The following is a 19,626-nucleotide window of genomic DNA, read 5'->3' as shown; positions in this document are numbered from 1 at the left end:
TGGTATATATATATTTATTTATTTCATGATAAATTATCAGTGATAGAGTATATCAGTAAAGATATGAATTATTACAACTTGTTGCAACTCTCAACCTACACTTCTGCAGCAACTCTCCTATTACAACTTACAATTAGCAACAACAACTCTGGCAATTAACAACTCTTCTATTACAACTCTCTAATCGACAATTCTCCACTGATTTGGCAATTCTCTAATCGACAACCCCCTCACTCAGAACGTCTTTGTTCTTTTATATTCTGCTTCCTACCATGCACCCCCTGCACGCCTTTTCCAATGCCTACCCCAACATGACCAAATATGGTCGTACTAAGGGCCTGACGCATCGCCCAGGGGTTTTCCGACTAACCTGGCCTTCCAACCCTGGAATGATTTTGAAAATACAATATCACGTTATGTAAATATTAACAGTGTAAATGAATTTCTGTAGAATGAATACGAACAGTGATTAAATACATTTTAGCACGTATATTTATTAAGCATCTTGTCGTGTACTTATTCGGTGTTTTAATATGTATTCGATAATTTCATTTTCTTTCTATTGTAAATTTATAATTATGATTTATTCTAGATATTAGTAATTAAGGATAACCATATTTCTATCACGAAAACAATATTTTTTGGAATTCAGTTTTATCTCGTAAAATTCTGGAAAGTGTTAAACTATTTGCTATTTATTCATTCACTTTATAAATATTTTTAGTCATACTTAGTTACGAAGTTATTTTCGAATGATTACGAAATGATTTTCGTAAAGTTACGTTTACATGCAGTGGAAAATGTGCGATACCACATAAATTATTTAATATTATTCGTACCAAAACCACTGTCACTTTGTTTTGAGTCTAAGTAACACTGCATTTGAACAACTAAAAGTAATGGAATCTTTACTGCAAGAGTAATGTATCGGTTTGCTAAATTTTGGTAAAAAGATGGTGCCATTTTTCCCAATTTTGAAATAATGGTCCTAGTTGAGATTGTTTATGTAAAATTATTTTTGCTTCGAACGAAAGGACAGGAATGGCGAAATTATTTTTCAAGCTAAATATCTCCTGTGTCATAGTAAAAGAAAAATTCACCTACGCATATTCCACATCATTGTCAGCCATTGGGCAAAGAAAACGAAGGAAGATGCGAAACAAAGGCGGCTGACTTAACTTCCTAAGTCGAAGTTAATTAAATATGCTTGGTGGAAAACGAGTGTAAATCGTCTGGAATGAAACCCACTTTTCCTTCAGCGGCATTCTTCCCAGTTCCCAGAGGAACGTCAATAGCCTACACGAGGATCAGTGTCATCGATCTCTCACGGTCCCATACGTACACAATTCGTCATCTTGCTTCAGCGGTGCTGATTTAATTTCATTTAACACGGCCCCTGACAAGAAGTTCCTTTTCTCATTGCGTTCTCCGAGTCTCTTAATAACCTCGAAAGTGTAGCAAGAATTACGAGAGCGAGCACACGTTGCTTCAAACTCCAACTTGGATCCCTGACTATCCTCTCGAGATTTGAACGTCACTCGCGAATTACCATTCCCTTTCCTTCGTCATCCTTGCCAAAAATTAGCTAATTTCGACGGAATAATTACCACGTTCCCGGGGACTAAATTATTCTCAATTGTGGAAATTATTTCGTGCCAGCCGGCTTCGCAATTTAAACGGGTCCTCGAAATATTCGGCTTAAACTAGTAGGAAAGTTTATTCGACTTAATACGCAACGTTAAAAGACGCTAACTCCGGGTACGTTTACACGATATCTTTTCGTCCTCGCGCTTACTAGGAACATGCCCGGAAAGTTGGCTCATATATCTTAGAAACAGTTCCCTGTATAATTCAGTTGTCCCAACACGGGCTAGGTAAAGTACATCGAATCCCGCGGGATCAAAGGTACCGGAGATGGGGCTGCAAGTTCCCGATGCATCTCGCAGGCTCGGCAAACAAAATATTCGTCTCCAACAGAGCTCCCCTAATTACCAGCGATAAATCATAAAACGTGCTACGCCCAACATCCATTACGTAAATTTCCAACGTACGAATATAAATGGGAACGTTAGCACGCGATGACAAATGTCGCGCGAGTTCAAAGGATAACGAGATAACGTTGTAAACGTTCGCGAGATCGTAATCTCCTTTTCCTTCTTACGACCATCGTGCTGATTCGGAAAGGAGATTAGAGTCTCGTTGGTTTAGACGATTAATTACGGAATCTTTTCGGTATGCTGAATTTTATCAAGGTCGTCGGATAAATGCTTATACTCACTTGGTCTGGAAGCCCTCGAATTCCTCCTGCTGCTCGCTGATGGAAGCTTCGAGGTCCAAGTAGGCGCCGTAGTCGCCATCTTTGTAGAGCTGCAGCGCCGTATCGTCGAGCTGTAACAGAAACAGAGAACCAAGGTTTAACCCTCGATGGACCGAATATATATTTTTCTTGACTATAAGAATTGTAACATAAAATCAACAAATGTCAACCAATAAATTGAGCAGTTTTGACAATTTTGTTATAACAAATTTATATTGAAAATTTGAATTAACAACGTTTGTACTATTATGCCAAGATAATGTGCGATAGATAGACAAGATAATTTTCCACGCCATCTTGTAGAAAAAGGTCATAGGGGGCCGTAGAGGACCTAACCTATCATGATCGAATAACCGGTAAATGAAGAAGAATTAGAATTTTTAAAAATGGACCCACGGGCGGTATTTTAAAAATAATTATAAATATATCGAAAGAAAAATCGCGAACTGGAGTAATGAAGACGATAACGTTGAATGCAGTATTTAATAAAATATCCATACATTAGCATGTAACTTGAAAGTTACACGGGCCCATAGAGGGTTAATATAAATGTTCTTGTAATATTGCGAATATAAATTATTGTTCAATAAATTTGTGCCTTTATATTGTCGAGATTGCGAGATGTTTCACGCGTACGTTGACGTCTGCCGCCATACTTGTAATTGAATTACCTAATATCGTAATCGGGAGCAGAGATGAGTGGATGGACTACTGCGTCTAAAACAGAAGTGAGCACGTGGCGACGGTGACGAATTCTCCTTTGTGCACTTCCTCTCCTACGTCCAATACAATACCACGAGTTCGTTCTCGCTTCGGATCGTTGCCGGTCGTTCTTTGTTTATATTCCCTCGGAAATCAAACAACCCGTCGCCATTCAACGTCCGAATCCTCCGCTGCGACGTGCTCGCCACACACGCCCATTTGTTAGTCCCCACAGCGCGTATAAACTCTCGCGATATTACATTAAACGATAACGTACCGTAATGGTACATCTTCCTCAACCGCCCACACCTAAATTGCATTTCATATTGCATCCTAATTTACCCATCTTCGACGAATCATCGCTGTATGCAGAACTCTGGGGAATATTCTGTGAGGAAGACTCGGAACGATACTCCAATGGTGATCCAACTTTATATGTAATTGATATAGATTTATAGATCATGAAAATAATCTATAAAAATATAAATTATATATCTCATAGTTTTATTTATAAGTTAATAGTGGAGAATTCTAATGTTTTTTAAATTGTTTCTTTAAAAGAATGTAAGGTGTCTGTAGAGATAGTAATACAGGAAGTGTCTGTAAACCTGTTATCAATTAAATATTAATAATTTTGGCAGAAGGTTTAGAAACTTGGGACGCTGTCTGAAAGGCGCATTAAGTGTCCACGAGATCCACTTTTGGCTCATGAAACACAATTTGGCCACCATTGCGATATACTGCACGAAATCTAGCTGAATACCCCAATTCGAAGAATTAAATATTCCAACAATCCTGCACTTACTGTTTCAGCTCCCTGACCAATTAAACTAGCAATATTCGGGTATCAAAATACGTCTGCGAGTATCACAACTACTTAACAACATGCTACCATTGCGTTACATTAGCCACATTACCCTCATCCGGCTTAACGTTGGATTAGAAGCTGCGTAGAGCTCAAAGTGAATAATTCAGAAATAAATAAAGATTCTGAAAAATCGAAAGCGGTATCCTATCTTTGCAATTCACGAAATCGAATGTTCCAATACCTATTGAAACCCTTCTAATTAAAAGCATCGCATCACATTAGCCATATTACCCTCATCCCACCTAACGTTGGATTAGATGCTACCTAGAAGTCAAAATTAATAATTCTGGAAGACTGAAAGCAACATCCAACTGTTCCAATTCGCGAGTTTAAATGTTCCAACACCCACTCAAATTCTTGCAATTAAAACCAGATACATGAGTCGGTAGATACGTCAAAACCACCTAACATCGTGTCGCATTAGCCACATTGCTCTCATCTGACCTAACGTCAAATGAAAACCTTCAATTCTGATAGATTGAAAGCAATCTATATACCGAATCAAACGCTTCCAATTAAGACCAGACACGTGTACTCAATAGATACATGAAAACCACCTAACATAGTATCATCGTTACCTCGCATTAGCCATATTACCCTGATCCGACCTAACCTAGGATTAGGAGCTTCTTAGAAATCAAAATCAACAATTCTGACGGATTGAAAGCAACATCCTATTATTTCAATACTCAATCAAATGCTTCCAATTATAACCAAACACGTGTACCTAACATACTGTCATCCTAGCCTCCCATTAGCCATATTATACTCTCATCCCACCTAACGTAGGATTAGGAGCTTCTATAGAAGTCAAAGTGAACAATTCGGAAACGAATAAAGATTCTGAAAAATCCAAAGCAATGTCCTCCTGTTACAATCCACGAAGCGGAATTGGATGTTTCAACACCCACTGAAACCCTTCCAATTAAAAGCAGACACACGACTCGGTAGATACATCGGCACCACCTAACACGCGTCATCGTTGCGTCACGTCAACCACGTTACACCCACGACCTAACATCGAACTAGAAGCTTGCCAGCTGTCGGAAACAACAGTGGGACGAGCATCGGTGAATTTTCTTCGTGGCCCAGAGCGAAGAGAGGCGGCCTCTAGGTCGCTGGATCCACGAAATCCGCTGTGAAACTCGTCGCCTAATTTTAAACCGCTGCCACTTTGCGAGCTGAATTACGTTTCGACGCAGTGGAAACCCCGCTGTGGGAATCGCCTTCCGTTTATTTCTCCGGGAAGCGACTTAAACGCTTCCTGATCTTCGCCTAGCCTCGATCCAGCACCGCGAGGCGTCGAGATTCGCGCGGATTTCCCGAGCACCGCACGAATTCCGCTATCAACTCGTATCTTCGAGTATCTCGGAGAAATTTTCGTGTTTGCACTCCGGGAAAATCGTTTCGCGATGGCGAGAAGATTTGTAGCGTCGGTACGTACGGACGTTACGTCACGGTGGATGTACAGAGGTAGACTCGAAGGGAATTTCGCAGCAGTTCCTCGGGAGAAATTCCACTGGATCGTAGAACGTAGTTTAGTCGGGTATCGGAGAGCTTCGGCCGTAGAATCGCGTGCTACGCTGTCAGTGGGAACAAGAGTAGCTTTAAATTGCTGCTTCGGACGGACTGATTGCGAGTTGGCAGGAATTAATATAGCAGTTGTAGTTTTCGCGTCGATGATAATAATATACGCGGTGTAGTATATTGCTCGTAAGGTGGTGTATTAGTATAACTGGTATTACCTGCGAAAGGTACGCGAGAAGATGGCGAACAGACGAGAATCGGCGCTAACTGCTGATAATCTTATTCCAAGGCAATAGAACCGAGGATAATGAGATCTGACTCTAGCAGAAAAAGTTCTCAACTTGAAATAACTCCACCGATGCTGGACTCGGAATTGGAACAGGGGATACACGAAAAATTAGAAACAGCGAGACGACAGAGGCGAATTGGACACGATTATTGGAGAATTAAATTAAAGAAATTAAAGAAATCGGAAATGTGGTTGAAAACAAGAATTGGAATTCGAGATTATGAGATATACAAGCTTAATTGATATAAAATCTATAAAATTTGGATTATCGAATTACTACGTTTTGCTATAGTCGTACAACGCTGGAAAAGAATATAAACTACACTAATGACAGGTGAGATGCAAAATAACGACTTGCGAATTATCATATATTCCTTATTCACCGAGATACGCGAAAAATATTTTTCTCGTGTATATTACGCAAGAAATATATACGAGAGATAAATTCCACAATTTAATACACAGGTATTGGAGCAAAAAAATATTTTTCCCACGAATATGTGAGTGAAGATGAAATTCCAGAATTAAATTAAGACAAAAATTCATCCTTATTTTCGGCTCCTCGGTGAAGCACCTAATCCGACTTAAAACGCCAAGGATCTGGCTTTTTCACATTGACCAGGTTCTTGGTGGATTCCGGGGAATGAGTTCAACGTACGAATGGGCGCCTTACGGGTCAACAATCCGGGCTAATGCGGCTAATCTGCTAAATTTATCTGCGGATCATTTGGTCCACGCAGGCCGTTTCCGTCTATGCAACATGATAATCTCTTCATCTGGCATCAGGTGGTCCCGATTTGCTGGATTCGCGGCGTATTAAGTCACCGGTTACATCATCGTGCCGTCTCGAAAATAGAAACGCAGCGAGTCCGTGAATTATATGGGCAATTTAATTACATTAAAAACACCGGGACCTGCGATTATCGTGGAAACAGCTCCGTCATGGACACTGAGAAGCTGAACAGTGTTCTCTACCTTCCATAGTTACGCGTAATGGCAATTACTAATTTAATCCCTTACCTTACGCTTTCAGTAATATGGCGGGTGCCATAATCGACAGCACAGTCGGTCACACGACGAACCATTTCGTCCGAACACGACGAAGAATAACACGCAACTAAGGCATGTAAACGTCTGCGAAAATTAACCATAAGCCTGACTGACCAGTGATGTTTACATTCAGCGCCATCTACGAGCCTGTTATACTCATATTTCAGTATCACACCCCCATGTGACACTCCCGTCTAGGACCCACGGCTCTCGCCCGTATACTCGACTTGGGCCAAATCTACATCCCACGCCTCCCGCCCGTATATACGATTTGGGCCACATCCAAGTCCCACGTCTCTCGCCCGTATATTCGACTTGGGCCAATTCAAATTCCCACGACTCCCGCCCGTATATACGATCTGGGCCAAATCAAATTCCCACGACTCCCATACTGTCTCACATAAAAGAGCTATCTGCGAATCATGGTGTAGCAAGATTCCTAACACGTTTCCAAAATAAAAACTTGGGCCAAATCTACATCTTACGCCTCCCGCCCGTATATACGATTTGGGCCACATCCAAGTCCCACGTCTCTCGCCCGTATATTCGACTTGGGCCAATTCAAATTCCCACGACTCCCGCCCGTATATACGATCTGGGCCAAATCAAATTCCCACGACTCCCATACTGTCTCACATAAAAGAGCTATCTGCGAATCATGGTGTAGCAAGATTCCTAACACGTTTCCAAAATAAAAAATTTCATCTTCAGGAACGACACACTCTATAGAAACTGAATCACAGCTCTGCCAGACAAACTTCGAACATCGACCACAGTCGAGATGGAAATTTATTTAAAACTGTCTCATACAGAAGAGCTATTTACCGGATCATCGCGGCGATATACCTCTGAGCCACCTGAAATTGGCCGGAAGTCCGATTGCCCGATCACAAAGGGCCCAACGATAAGAGAATCGACGTGCTGGTGAACTCTGAGAAAAATTCCCCGTCGAATGGTCTCCGTCGCGCGTTCCCGGCTAGCAAATCGACGATAAATCCCGGAAGGTAAATAACCGTGACAGAAATGAAGCCTTTCTTTCCTCGGGACACGGCCGCTTCGCGGAGATTAAGATCCGTCTGTTTCCACGGCATGCTGCCAGCCTAGAAGAAATAACAGCGCGGGGGATAGGAGCTGAAAGATATTACGGAAAAGGCGAGAGAACGGGCGGGGGCGAGCGATTGCCGAGGGAGAAGCGAGATGGAAGACAGCGAGAGGGTGGCAGAGGGTGCGGGGGAGAAAGTAATAGAGGATAAACCGAAAAGAAGGAGACGAGAGGGAAAAATAGCCAGTCGGCAGGCCGTAGGCGAAAGCTAAATGCTGCTTTAAAAATAGTCGAGCTACCTAGGCCGCCATATTTGTGATCGCGTCGCGGCTGTCGTCGCTGGAAAAGTTATTTTCCTCTTCCGCGCCGACTGCTGCACCGTTTTCTTCCAAGATGCCTCGTCGAACGATCGTTCAAGCGGTTCTAATTAACGTTCAGTGGTGCTTGGGTTTTTCTGAGCCCCGGCAGAGAGAGAGCCGGGATCGTCCAGGAATGAGATTTTCTTCTTGATCTCTGATGCACAGGATGTCTTGCAACGAGGCGGTGTAAAAGGAAGAAAGTGGTTTTGTAATGAAACGAAATAAGTCGGCAACGAGCCGTTTGGTTTCTGCGCCAATTGCTTCGTCCCCGACGTAGCTTCTTCCAGCGATTGTGTAAGTGTAATTGAATAATATTGATTAGATTTAATTTCTGTTACTCCGCCGCGAGATTGCCGTCGTGCGTTTTTCAGCGTCGTTTCGCCTCGGCACCGGCACGAGATTTCATCTTTAATGTATAAGACGCCGGGCTTCTTTGTTTTTATCGGAACAAATGTTGAGAATTTATCGGGAGCTCGGATAATCTCGAGTTTACGAGTTACGTCGATTTTTCCACCTCGCAGAAACACTATGGGAATTAAAAATAGCGCGGGAATGATAATTCCACTCGTCGTGCGATTTATAAAGATTATCGATACACTGGGACTCGTTCGATTGTTCTTCGAATCTCACAGCTGCCGTGAAGCTCGATTTATGGGAACTTATTCAACGATTAACTTATCTTTCAAAAACAGTCAGAATCGATTCGTAACGTACTCTAATTGACAGAAGATTCGCATCATCGAGGAGTATTTCCTGAATCGTTGTGCAAGAAACATTTACAAATTGAAGATGGTAGGACTACCTTCTACCTATTTTCAAAGAGCAATCTTCAATTCCCAAAATAATAATCATTTCTGTATAAAATATCTACTCATTTTTGGTAAATTTAGAGTATATTGGAGAAATTTGCAACGTGTAGTATACGAGACACGGAAACTACAGTCTAGTGTGGTTTAATTTAATTTAACGCAGTTTAGTTAGATATTTCAAATTGCCAAAGTTTAACAAAATTTGCCAAACATTACCAGTTATTAAAGTTCTCGCCTACCTGTACTTTTAATACATTATATTACATTAGTATGACATACAGAATCGCTAAGTCTCATAATTCAGTGGATCTCGTAGCGACAAGAACGAGAGAGTAAAAAACTATACTATGCACCCTAATATTACAATCACGATAAGCATCGCGAAATGTACAGTTGGTGGAATAGATGAATAAATAAATAAATAAATAAAAATTTGAAAAATCCATCCATCGAAGCACAAACTTCCAAGTATCCCGGATACAGCACTGACGTGTGAAAAAATGTTTATACCAACCGAATTTCATCGCGCAAAAGCCAGGACAGGCTCCAAGCAATGAAACTGGAAGCCAAGTTGCAATATCGGCAAAACTCGAGAAGAAAGTGGCTTATCGTAAAAGTGGCATCGTGAAGTCTCATCGACGCGAAACGAACGACGAGTGCCTGCTCGAAGACGCTCCTCGGACCCTGTGATCTCGTAACGGTGCAACAACGAGGGGAACGAAAATAGGAGAAAATGTAAGCGAGACGAGCGAGGATTGGGAACAAAACGAGCGAGAACGAAATTGCGCGTGTACGCGGCGCGGTGCCGTAACGTTGTGCACACCGAGAGTGGGAAGCACGCGGCTGACCCATATTTCTAAAAATCACAGCTTGAAAATAGTCTGCCGGTAAACGGAGTGCCGGTTATAATGCAGCGGCTCGACCGAGCACGCGCTGCATTTCTCCGGTTTCTAGGCGTCCCGCAAACGGCGGAAAGCGAATTGCCTTACGTAATGCACGTGCCGCGTCCCGTACGATCTCTGGCCTTCAAGTCCGCTTCGAAATTGCACGACCGGAAGCGAGAACGCGGCGCGCAGATGGCGCTACTGTCGCGGAGAACAATGGCGGCGCGTAGACAGCGCCACTGTCGCGGATGACCAAGTAATGAGCGCGCGAATGTGGCGCCGTCGTCGCGGACAACGAAATAATAGCGACGCGTGGACGGCGCCGGCATTAAAACAACAACGGCAAGTGGATGGCCTCGCAATTGCGGACAGTGAAATAATGGCGACGCACAGAGGCGCCACTACCGTCGGGGACACTGAAAATAATGATGGCGAGTAGATGGCATCGCTGTCGTGGAGAATAAAATAATCGCAGTGCGCAGATAGCGCCGCTGTCGCGGATAATCAAGTAATGGCCGGCCGAATGTGGCGCCGCCGTCGTGGACAACGAAATAATGGCGGCGTGTAGACGGCGCCAGCGTCGTCGACGTTAAAATAACGATGGCGAGCGGATGGCGTCGCAATCGCGGACAGAGAAATACTGGCAGCGCGTAGATGACGCCGTCGTCGCGGATATTAAAACAACGTGATCGTGACACCAGCAACACGGACAACGGAATATTCGCGATGCGCAAATGGCGCCGCTGTCGCGGACGGCGGAACAATGGCGGCTGGCGCGGTTTTCGAATTTGCGTCGCTTGTGTAGGAAATAAACGGAGCGATCGTAGGGAAAACGACTCGGAGAAACACGAGCAATGAGCGTAGAGGAATGTAGGGATTATTAGTTCGAAAAATGGATGATAAATTCTTAATCTGTTTCCGCGCTGGGTATGTAATACACGTATCCGTTAAATAAGAGTGCGAATTCTACCGATGGTTTCGCCGCGATAACTTTTGCGTGCTCGTGCAACTATTTTGCCCAACGAACGGAATAAAATGTCCGTGGATTACGTAGTTCGGCGTGTTCGAGGAAAGTAAAATCTGAATTTAATTTTCGGCGGATGAAATATTCGAACGGGAGTCGCTATGCGTGGATAAGTAGCAATTGGACTATCGTGTGCGATAATTGTTGGATAATTTGCACTCCCGCGAGATCTTTTTTCGTGGAATTCTAAATCTTCGTTTCCGGGCAATTAAACTTCGCGACTGGAGTCAATGGTTGCTTTTAATTGAAGTTCGCGAAGTTACGAACAAAGTATCTTTATGCGAGTCGTTGAATTAAAGGAAACATGCAATAAAGGAATAGCGAATAGACATGTACAGAATGTTGGGGAAGCTAGTCGAGGAATTTGATATTAATATTAATTATACTCAATTAGTCGAGTAGGAAATGCTTAATTAATGAAAGTCTCTACATTAATGATTCGAGAGCAGTGAGCAGTCTCCTGCTTCGACAAAAAGGTTACTCGTTTATTCGCCTTCCTTTCTCGTCTTCTCCATTTTTATTTTCCACGGAAACTGCCACTTTTTCGTTTACCATAATATTAATTAATTAAATATACCCTATACAAACGGTACTAACTCAACATCGTCGAGAATAGCACTGTGCTTTCGGTAATCTCGAAAATAAGATATCTCGGTTTTGACTCGTTCGGATAACCCCGGCGTTAATTTCGAAGCAATTAAAACTTGACGTTAAATTTTCATCTCCCCGATAATACTCCGGTAAGCTTCCAAGAGAAAAACTGCTATTTCCAACGAAACGTGATAAAAATCTGTCGCCGTACGAGCTTCCAACCACAGTTGGCTTCGAGGTTGCATAAACAGTTCCATCAACGTTCACCTCTCCGCGAAAAAACCTGTCCCGAGTGGATCCAGAGAATTATATGATCGATACGCTGCCGACATCGAACGGCAAAGTGAAAACAGTCACCGTGTGCGTGCACGTCCGATCGGGAATCTAATTAATCATAACATTAATCCAGTTTTACCACGCTCTGATAGTTCCCTCACCGATCTACGCATCATGGGAAAGTTGTTTAATTAGCCACTTAAAGTCTCACGGGTCTCGTATGTCTTCCCTACGGACAGGTCAATGTTGCCACACGTCCTCGCGAATCCACGCTGAAGAAACTTTTCACGGATGCGTCGCTGTCGACGCGTTTCAAGTGGAAGCCAGGCCTCGAGACTGCTTCTTTCGCAGCGACACGGAACGTCTGTTTTCTATCAAAAGACGGACTATAGCCGTCACATGAGAACATCCTCCTAACGCAACCCATTCGGAATTTTTACATCCCGCTGCTATAATTAACGCATTGTGAACTGGCGACGTGAACCGACTCCGTATTGCGTGAAATGTTTTATTCCTGGACAAATGTGTCTCGATAAAATCGTATCGACGTTGATCGAAATGAAGATCTGGGCTGTTTAATCGATAATTAAATTTCGCTGCAGATACGAATCACGATGAAAGCAATAACCATTAAATTATATACTCGGTAATTTTTCTTTTCTTCCAATTTCACGATCGCAATTTTCAAAGCTGATCTAGAACACTACACGAGAGTAACGGGTTCGAAGTGATAGGAAGTTCCAAGAAATTTTTCAATCAGTGTGTACGAATAACAAATTTTATATCGATAATCACGATTGAAAATTAATCTGGACTGTAGAGAGACAATAACAAGAAGTTGACAGATAGCAGATAATTTTGATGAAGGAATTCTATTTTGCCACTCCGATTCGTATCGTAAATGCGATAATTAATTTTACTCGAGCTCCAATGAGCTCGTTCAATTTAGCTGCGTAAAATTCTACTAACGACCCTACGTAGGAACGACTGGGATAGTGTAAGATTTACGCGTTCGCTGTTCCATATTAACTAAGTCGTATGTCGATATCGATGGCGAAAGTTGCAAGGCTTCTTCCGATACTGTAATGTAGCACACGATGACACAACTACGCTATCTCAATTACACCTTAATGCGATAGAGTCGTCCTGCTGATCGTAGGTGAATGTTTATCCGTGGAAATTAGAATCGCGACCATAAAAATTTCATTGCGAATCTTCGAACCGAAGAGAACCAATTTACCCTGCGTTCTAAGTAAACGAAATTTCGATCACTACTCTATGGACGCTTAACGCGTGTCACGAGTTTCTAAACGGTGTCAAATCGCGAATTCTATAGTGTGCTTAAACACCTGTATAAACCATAGACGTGGGAACTCCCGAGAACAATGAATAGTTAAATTCCCTCGAATTCTAAATTCTTGAATATTCGTAACACGTGAGTAAGTTGAACCGGAAGCCATGCTTTTTCCCTCCAGAGTCACGATTAAAGAGCAGATGACTCTTCTCGACGTGCAATTTCGACCGAGGAATCTTGATGGCTGGTGGAGAATTTTCGCGAGTTCCTTTTCCATTCTTTCTCCAATGTTAACGTTTCAGAGCGGACCACGGACAATCCACTTAAGCGACATAATAATCAACCCTCTGAGCTCCCAGCGGTCAAGCAACACGTGTTGACGTAACGCACGTCGACTCCAGGAAGCGTGGAGCTGACCAGGGCTCACCCTCCCTCTTGGCCACGTTTCACCCCTGCCGACGTTTGCTCTGCGCGATTCTACTTCCTATCCTTCGGGGAACGCGTTGTTTGCGAAAAGTCGTTCGAGCAACTGGCAAACATCCTGCCCCGACGCCACTTTTCACTCGTATAATCGACGCCTTTCGTGCACGAGACAGGGGAACAATAACGCCACGAGGACCATATTTGGAAAGGATAAGTGGGAATATTCAGAACGCACAGATGTGATTGTCAAATACAGAGAGAGAGACGAGAGTGTTTGCGGGTTGGAACGAAAAGAGCAATATTTTAGACACGAACTGTAGCAGAAATTAGCGTAGAAGCTCTATTATTGGAATTAATTCGCGAGTTATGGGACTAACGAAAAAAAATTTTGGATTATATTACGAATTAATTGGAAATTAATCATTTACGCTCTGGAGGCTACTTTCAAATATCATTTAGCAAAATTATGAAGACCGAGGGTCGAATTTTAAGTTTGAAATAATGCAATACTGTATGAAAAATTAAAATACAGTAACTAGATATGTATTAATTTATGTATGATGCAGTATATCTTAAATTGGAGTAGGACTTCGATTACTGAAATTAATTCGTGGGTTAGAGGACTAAAAGAAGAAAATTTTGGATTATGTTACGAATTAATTGAAAATTAATCATTTACGCTCTAGAGGATACTCTCAAATATCATTTAACACAATTATGAAGATCAATGGTCGAATTTTAAGTTTGAAATAATGCAATACTATATGAGAAATTAAAATACAGTAACTAGATATGTATGAATTTATGTAAGATGCTATATATCTTAAATTGGAGTAGAAATTCGATTATTCAAGTTAATTCGTGGGTTAGTGGACTAAAAGAAGAAAATTTTTGATTATGCTACGAATTAATAAAAAATTAACCATTTGCACTTGAGAATTGACTATGAATTACTAACACACTGAACGATTTCTACCTACGTCCATTCATGACTATCGCAATAGTCTTCGAACCCAGATATATCACACGTAAAACTTTTTAATTCGCGATTAATTCTAATTTTTCAAGTTTAATACACATATGTATGTACACGAGAATCACCCTATATAATCGACATCCAATTTCATTTACGATACGCGACATTCTATAAAAATGATTTTGCTAATATGCAAATTTAAGAGACGTTAACGAGTGACGTTAACAGACGATCTAACATTTAAAATTGAAAACAGAAATCATATATAACACGTGCGAAGGTGTACATTAACGCTAATATATTCGAACAACAGCTAAAAAAAGATGATTTAAACATCCGAGACAATTCTCCTTCACTTATCTCGTCAACAACGCGTTACCCACGTTAGCCAGACCTAAAAGTCCAGCAACTCCGTGGAAAAAAAGGAAAAAACGTTGCACCGACCGAGACAAGCATCGCGATTGAGCGACTAGACGGGAAAGGAGCAGGGAAATCGTTGGAAAAACGCTAAGAGGGGGACTTGATTATGCAAATTCGGGTGCGCGCGAGCCGTTCCCACGGGATCGAAATAACGAAACGCCTGGCCGGCTTATCCGGAAGCGTGTGTCGTGGGGGATAATGAAAATTCGAGAACGTCCAGCGATTTGACGGAAGTCCCTCGGGACGAGATAAACGAAAGCCTTCCTAGACAATTAACCGAGATATCCGAGCCGTTCTGCTCGACTGTGCGAAACTTTCACGATCGCCTCCTTTTTCTTCGCCGTCACCTGCTACGAGACCGTGCACGCGATGGGATAACGCGTTACAGGCCGCTCGCGGAAACGATCCACCGTCGACAGATAGATCGATGGCAAGCGTAGATAACCGAGGCCAAGTATCGGAACGCTCTTATCTACCCGGGGCTATTTGATCGGCAAAGATTCCTGACGGAAAGAAATCATTTCCGAGTTTATTACCGCCGTCCACGCGTAACCGCGTTTCGGATAATCGAGTTTATAGCTTCATTTTATCGGGGATATTAATGATCGCCGGGAATTCGATACGGGGTGACACGATAGTCGTGTTGCATGGAAAACAGCTCGCTTTCTTTGATAAAGATGCTGATAAATCTCGTGCAATTAGAGTACCGATTAGGGGGTTAGGGAAATACGAACCAAATAGCGTTGGTCGGATTTATGATCGATCTAACGATAAACGGGCTTCTAGATCTCCAATCCTGAGTCACTAATTAACCCTTTGCACTCGACGACTTTTGGCTAGAGTAGAGTAAAAATTCAAAGATTCTTTACTAAACAGCTAACGATACTTTTTCTAGCAGTAAATAAAGAATTGTATAATAATAGGATTGTAGAATTATTTGATTTCGATACCTCGCTTACTGTTACATTGCATTAAATTTGATATATTAATTAATATCGATCTTCCAAAATTTATGAAATGGTGACTGAAGCTCACCTCTCGAGTGCAAAGGGTTAATACTAAACCTGGCACAGTTTAGAGAATTATTTCTAGAAATTTGATTAAAAATTCTGTATTCTGTGAGAGGAGTCTTTATGGTGTCACATCGGGATATTTGTTTGTCTCGAGGAAACACCAAGCTTATCAATTTTCGAAGCAGGACTGAGTGACGCAATTGGTCGTCATAGGGCCTAATTTAGAAATTTGATTAAAAATTCTGTATTCTGTGAGAGGAGTCTTTATGGTGTCACATCGGGATATATGTTTGCCTCGAGGAACCACCAAGCTTATCAATTTTCGAAGCAGGACTGAGTGACGCAATGGGTCGTCATAGGGCCTATAAGAACCTGGCTGAAGGGTTCGAGGGGACACTTTTTGACGACCCATCGTCTGCATCACGCATCTCAGAAGACTCAAGCCTCCGCGCATTTGTACCACAAGGAAATAAAATACGATCAAAGTTAAAAGTTCAATCTCTATAAATCCGATTTTTACCACAATTCGGTGTTATCAATTTCGGCACTGTAAACATATAATTAATGATTCCGTATCTTTCATTGTTCAATTTCTTCTGAGATTTTAAAAATGATCGACTGATTATATTCAAAATAAATTACTCGTAGATTTCAGGCTGAGGTATATATTCGCAGAGAATAAGGATTATTCGTTTGGTAATGACCTAACCTAAGCTTTAGACATAGTTTCATGTAAATATCAGAAAGTATTTCCCAAAAGATCAGTTGACAAAAGATCTATGACACCCTGTGTTGTTATATTATAATATACGATATTACCGAACAGAATTTTACTGTTCCGTTTAAATACTCGACATTTAGCGTTTATGAAAAATACAGAAACTAGTCGTAAACTTCCGATGTTGGTTGAAGGATCGATTTCGATTTGCTACTTTGCGTCGCGACGCCAGAAATGCTGCGTGCATCGAACGTTGGGACAAATTACGACCACCTGGCCCAATTATCGCAACTCACTCGAACCTTTTCCGACCCAAACCCGACCAACGGATTCACCTAACACGCAGTTAATCCGAAGTAAAGCAATTACACGCGGAAATACGGGAATATCGATCCTCGGCCATCATTGTCCAACGATATTCCGAGAACAACTTCGTTAAATTTTGTCAGCAATTAGTCCTTGTTATTGATCGAGTTGCTATTCCATTATGATTAAGCAACTTCCGGCAAGATTACATCGCCCGGAAGCAAATTACTGCGTTTCCACTGAATCTCGATTGAATTTTAATGAAGCCCGTTGGCCGGTTATACAAGGTTATCGACGAATCCGATGCAATAGCAGAACCTTGTACTACGTTAAAGAGTTGCAATTTTGCGTGAAGTTAGCACACATAGCAAACAAACCGATATATATATATATATCAGAATAGCGGAAAGATGAATGAAAAGATCGTTTAATAAAAATTAATAGACATTTAGGATAATTTATATTTAATATATAGCGTGAATATTAAGACGCAGCAGAGAGGAGATGATGAAAATCAATTTTAAACGTATTTCTCAAAAATGTCAAATAATTTTCTTAACACGTTGATCGTCATATCGCCAAGATGACACCTAAAATCTTAAAATTTTCACGAGACCATGTCACTCGTACGTGAACGACAGCCATAATGATGAATCTCGCGAGATTTAATTGACTATAGTACAGAGTATAGCAGAATAATCTTATAATCTAGTACCATAAACACACCTAATAGTTTACAGAGATGTTACTCCGAATGCACAGTTTCGAAACGAGCCCTATTCATAGCCCAGACTATCCAAACATCAGTAGCTTTGTATTTTCCAATTTGAAGAAGCCAAAGTAGAACAAAGTGCTATAAATATCCCAGTCCAATCGTTCGAGAATTATTCCAAAGTTTAACGAAGCAATAATTTAACGAAGTCACCGAAGTTCGTTCCATTGGAAGTTTACAGTTAGCATAGAAACCTGAATTCGTTGACCAGACGTATTCAGGATGCATTGCCCCTTTCGCGAAACTAGCCACACGGCGTAAAAAATAGCTGAAAAGCTGGACGTCGGTAATTAATAATCGTCAGCAGGCGGAAAACAGACAGGAACTGATTTGAATTTGAAACGACCGCCAATAAACGAGTGATTCCTAGAACAGCCTGCGAGCCTTCGAGCCTAGCGCGCTGAATGGCGACGTGGGCGGCACGTGGGCACGCGAATGCGTTCCTCTTCAATCACGAGGAACGGTAAAGGAAGACATCTTATCGTTGTCACGGGAACGTAAAAGAGAAAGTACCCAACCAGACTACAACTTCTCAAAAGATCGTGCAAGAACGTAGAAAAGAGCAACGGATGAAAGGGAAAGAAGAAAAATCGACTGTCACGTATCAGGTGATACCCTGATACGAGAATGACAGATAGAGCAAGGTGATAAACAGGTTGTTATATAAATTAATTATACGATCAATTATGGGTAGAATTATGGCAAAAGAAAATGAATGAATTTAAAAGTAGGGACTCGGTTACTTAAATGACATCCCTAGAAAGTGTCATGGAACTTTCGTGATCTACTGATACCTTGGTCTGCAAGCTACGTAAATCAATAATCCATACAGTTGTGCTAGAATCTTGATAAATTTCCGAAGTTTAAACCATTCTCGCGAAATTCGAGAATCGCGAAGAACTTTCTTGAATGTAATAGAAAATAATCGCGGAAGAACTTTCAGGCTCCTAAGATTCTGGAATCTGAAGAGTCTTCTCAATTTCCTGTCAGTTCATAAAGAACACTTTCGAAATGCTGGAATATGATCGAGATTCTTGAAAATAAGCAAAATTCTCGACATTCCCGGAAAGGAGCATGCTTTCAAGATCTAATCCTGATCTGGAAAAAGGTTCCCCTGACTCGATATTTTCACATACATCTGTCAATGATTCTATTTTAGAATTCTTGTATTTCTCCTTGGATTTTTTAGCATTTCTAGTAGCCTTAGAGCTATTGGGGTCCAAATTAGTCCGATTCTGAAAATTCTCAGGACGTTATAAGGCAGAATATCGAAATTGGCATTGGCAGTTTTGGGAATGACTAAGGAATATTAGTCTGGGTAAACGATAAAATTTAAATCGTCAGCTAAGAACCGTGAAGACCATTTCCTTGCACTGTTACCTTCCAAGAGCAAGTAAAATTGAACGAACTAAGCAATACCGAGGTGAATTATTCCTTACATTTCACCTTCTTAGAACTTTACCAATCATCACGGCCAACTATACCGACTTCCTTTCTGTTATTACGAGCGATTATAGACGATGTTCCAGATTTTTGCGTCGGCAGCCGACAAATGCGGCCGCTGAAACGATGAACTATTCTGTCGCTTCGGAACGTAAAGGAAGAAATGCCTATTACCACGCCAACGTCACCACGAAATCCTCAACGCTCGAATTATCGAACCGACTACCTTGGTGATCCGTAAATAAACTTTCGCTTTTACGGTTCTGCGGTTGCTGAAGGAATGGCGTTTCAAAAGTGATGAACAGCCTCGAAATGCAGAATTTCGCCGAGGTCGCGAGTAAAAATTCGTAAATAATCTTCACGAATCCTCGCGAGAAAATTTTCCGGTTTTTAAATTGCCTGTAAAAGGTGTACCTGATGTGAGGAGCAATAGTCAATTGCATCTCACTCTGTGGAACAATTGTTTGAAAACAGCTACCCTACCTAACCCCTGCTCTTTCATCTCAAAAACAGCAACTCTATC

At 41.6% G+C, this 19,626-nt stretch overlaps 1 protein-coding gene across 1 annotated transcript in view; it reads right to left on the bottom strand.

Moving 5' to 3' along the window:
* Nucleotides 1-353: 353 nt before the first annotated feature.
* LOC108549902 (serine-rich adhesin for platelets) overlaps nucleotides 354-19,626 on the bottom strand; it is a 157,877-nt gene continuing 138,604 nt past the window's right edge. Inside the window, exons 10-11 of the mRNA XM_017903472.1 lie at nucleotides 2,279-2,388; nucleotides 354-384 (exon numbers count right to left, since the gene is read on the bottom strand). Of these exons, the coding sequence (XP_017758961.1) occupies nucleotides 366-384; nucleotides 2,279-2,388 (129 nt within the window). The 3' untranslated portion in view covers nucleotides 354-365. The remainder of the gene's footprint in view (nucleotides 385-2,278; nucleotides 2,389-19,626) is intronic.

Source organism: Eufriesea mexicana, unplaced genomic scaffold (genome assembly GCF_001483705.2).
Source record: "Eufriesea mexicana isolate 0111107269 unplaced genomic scaffold, ASM148370v2 scaffold2351, whole genome shotgun sequence".
NCBI classification, from domain to species: Eukaryota; Metazoa; Arthropoda; class Insecta; order Hymenoptera; family Apidae; genus Eufriesea; species Eufriesea mexicana.
This window is presented reverse-complemented; position numbering and strand designations above follow the sequence as displayed.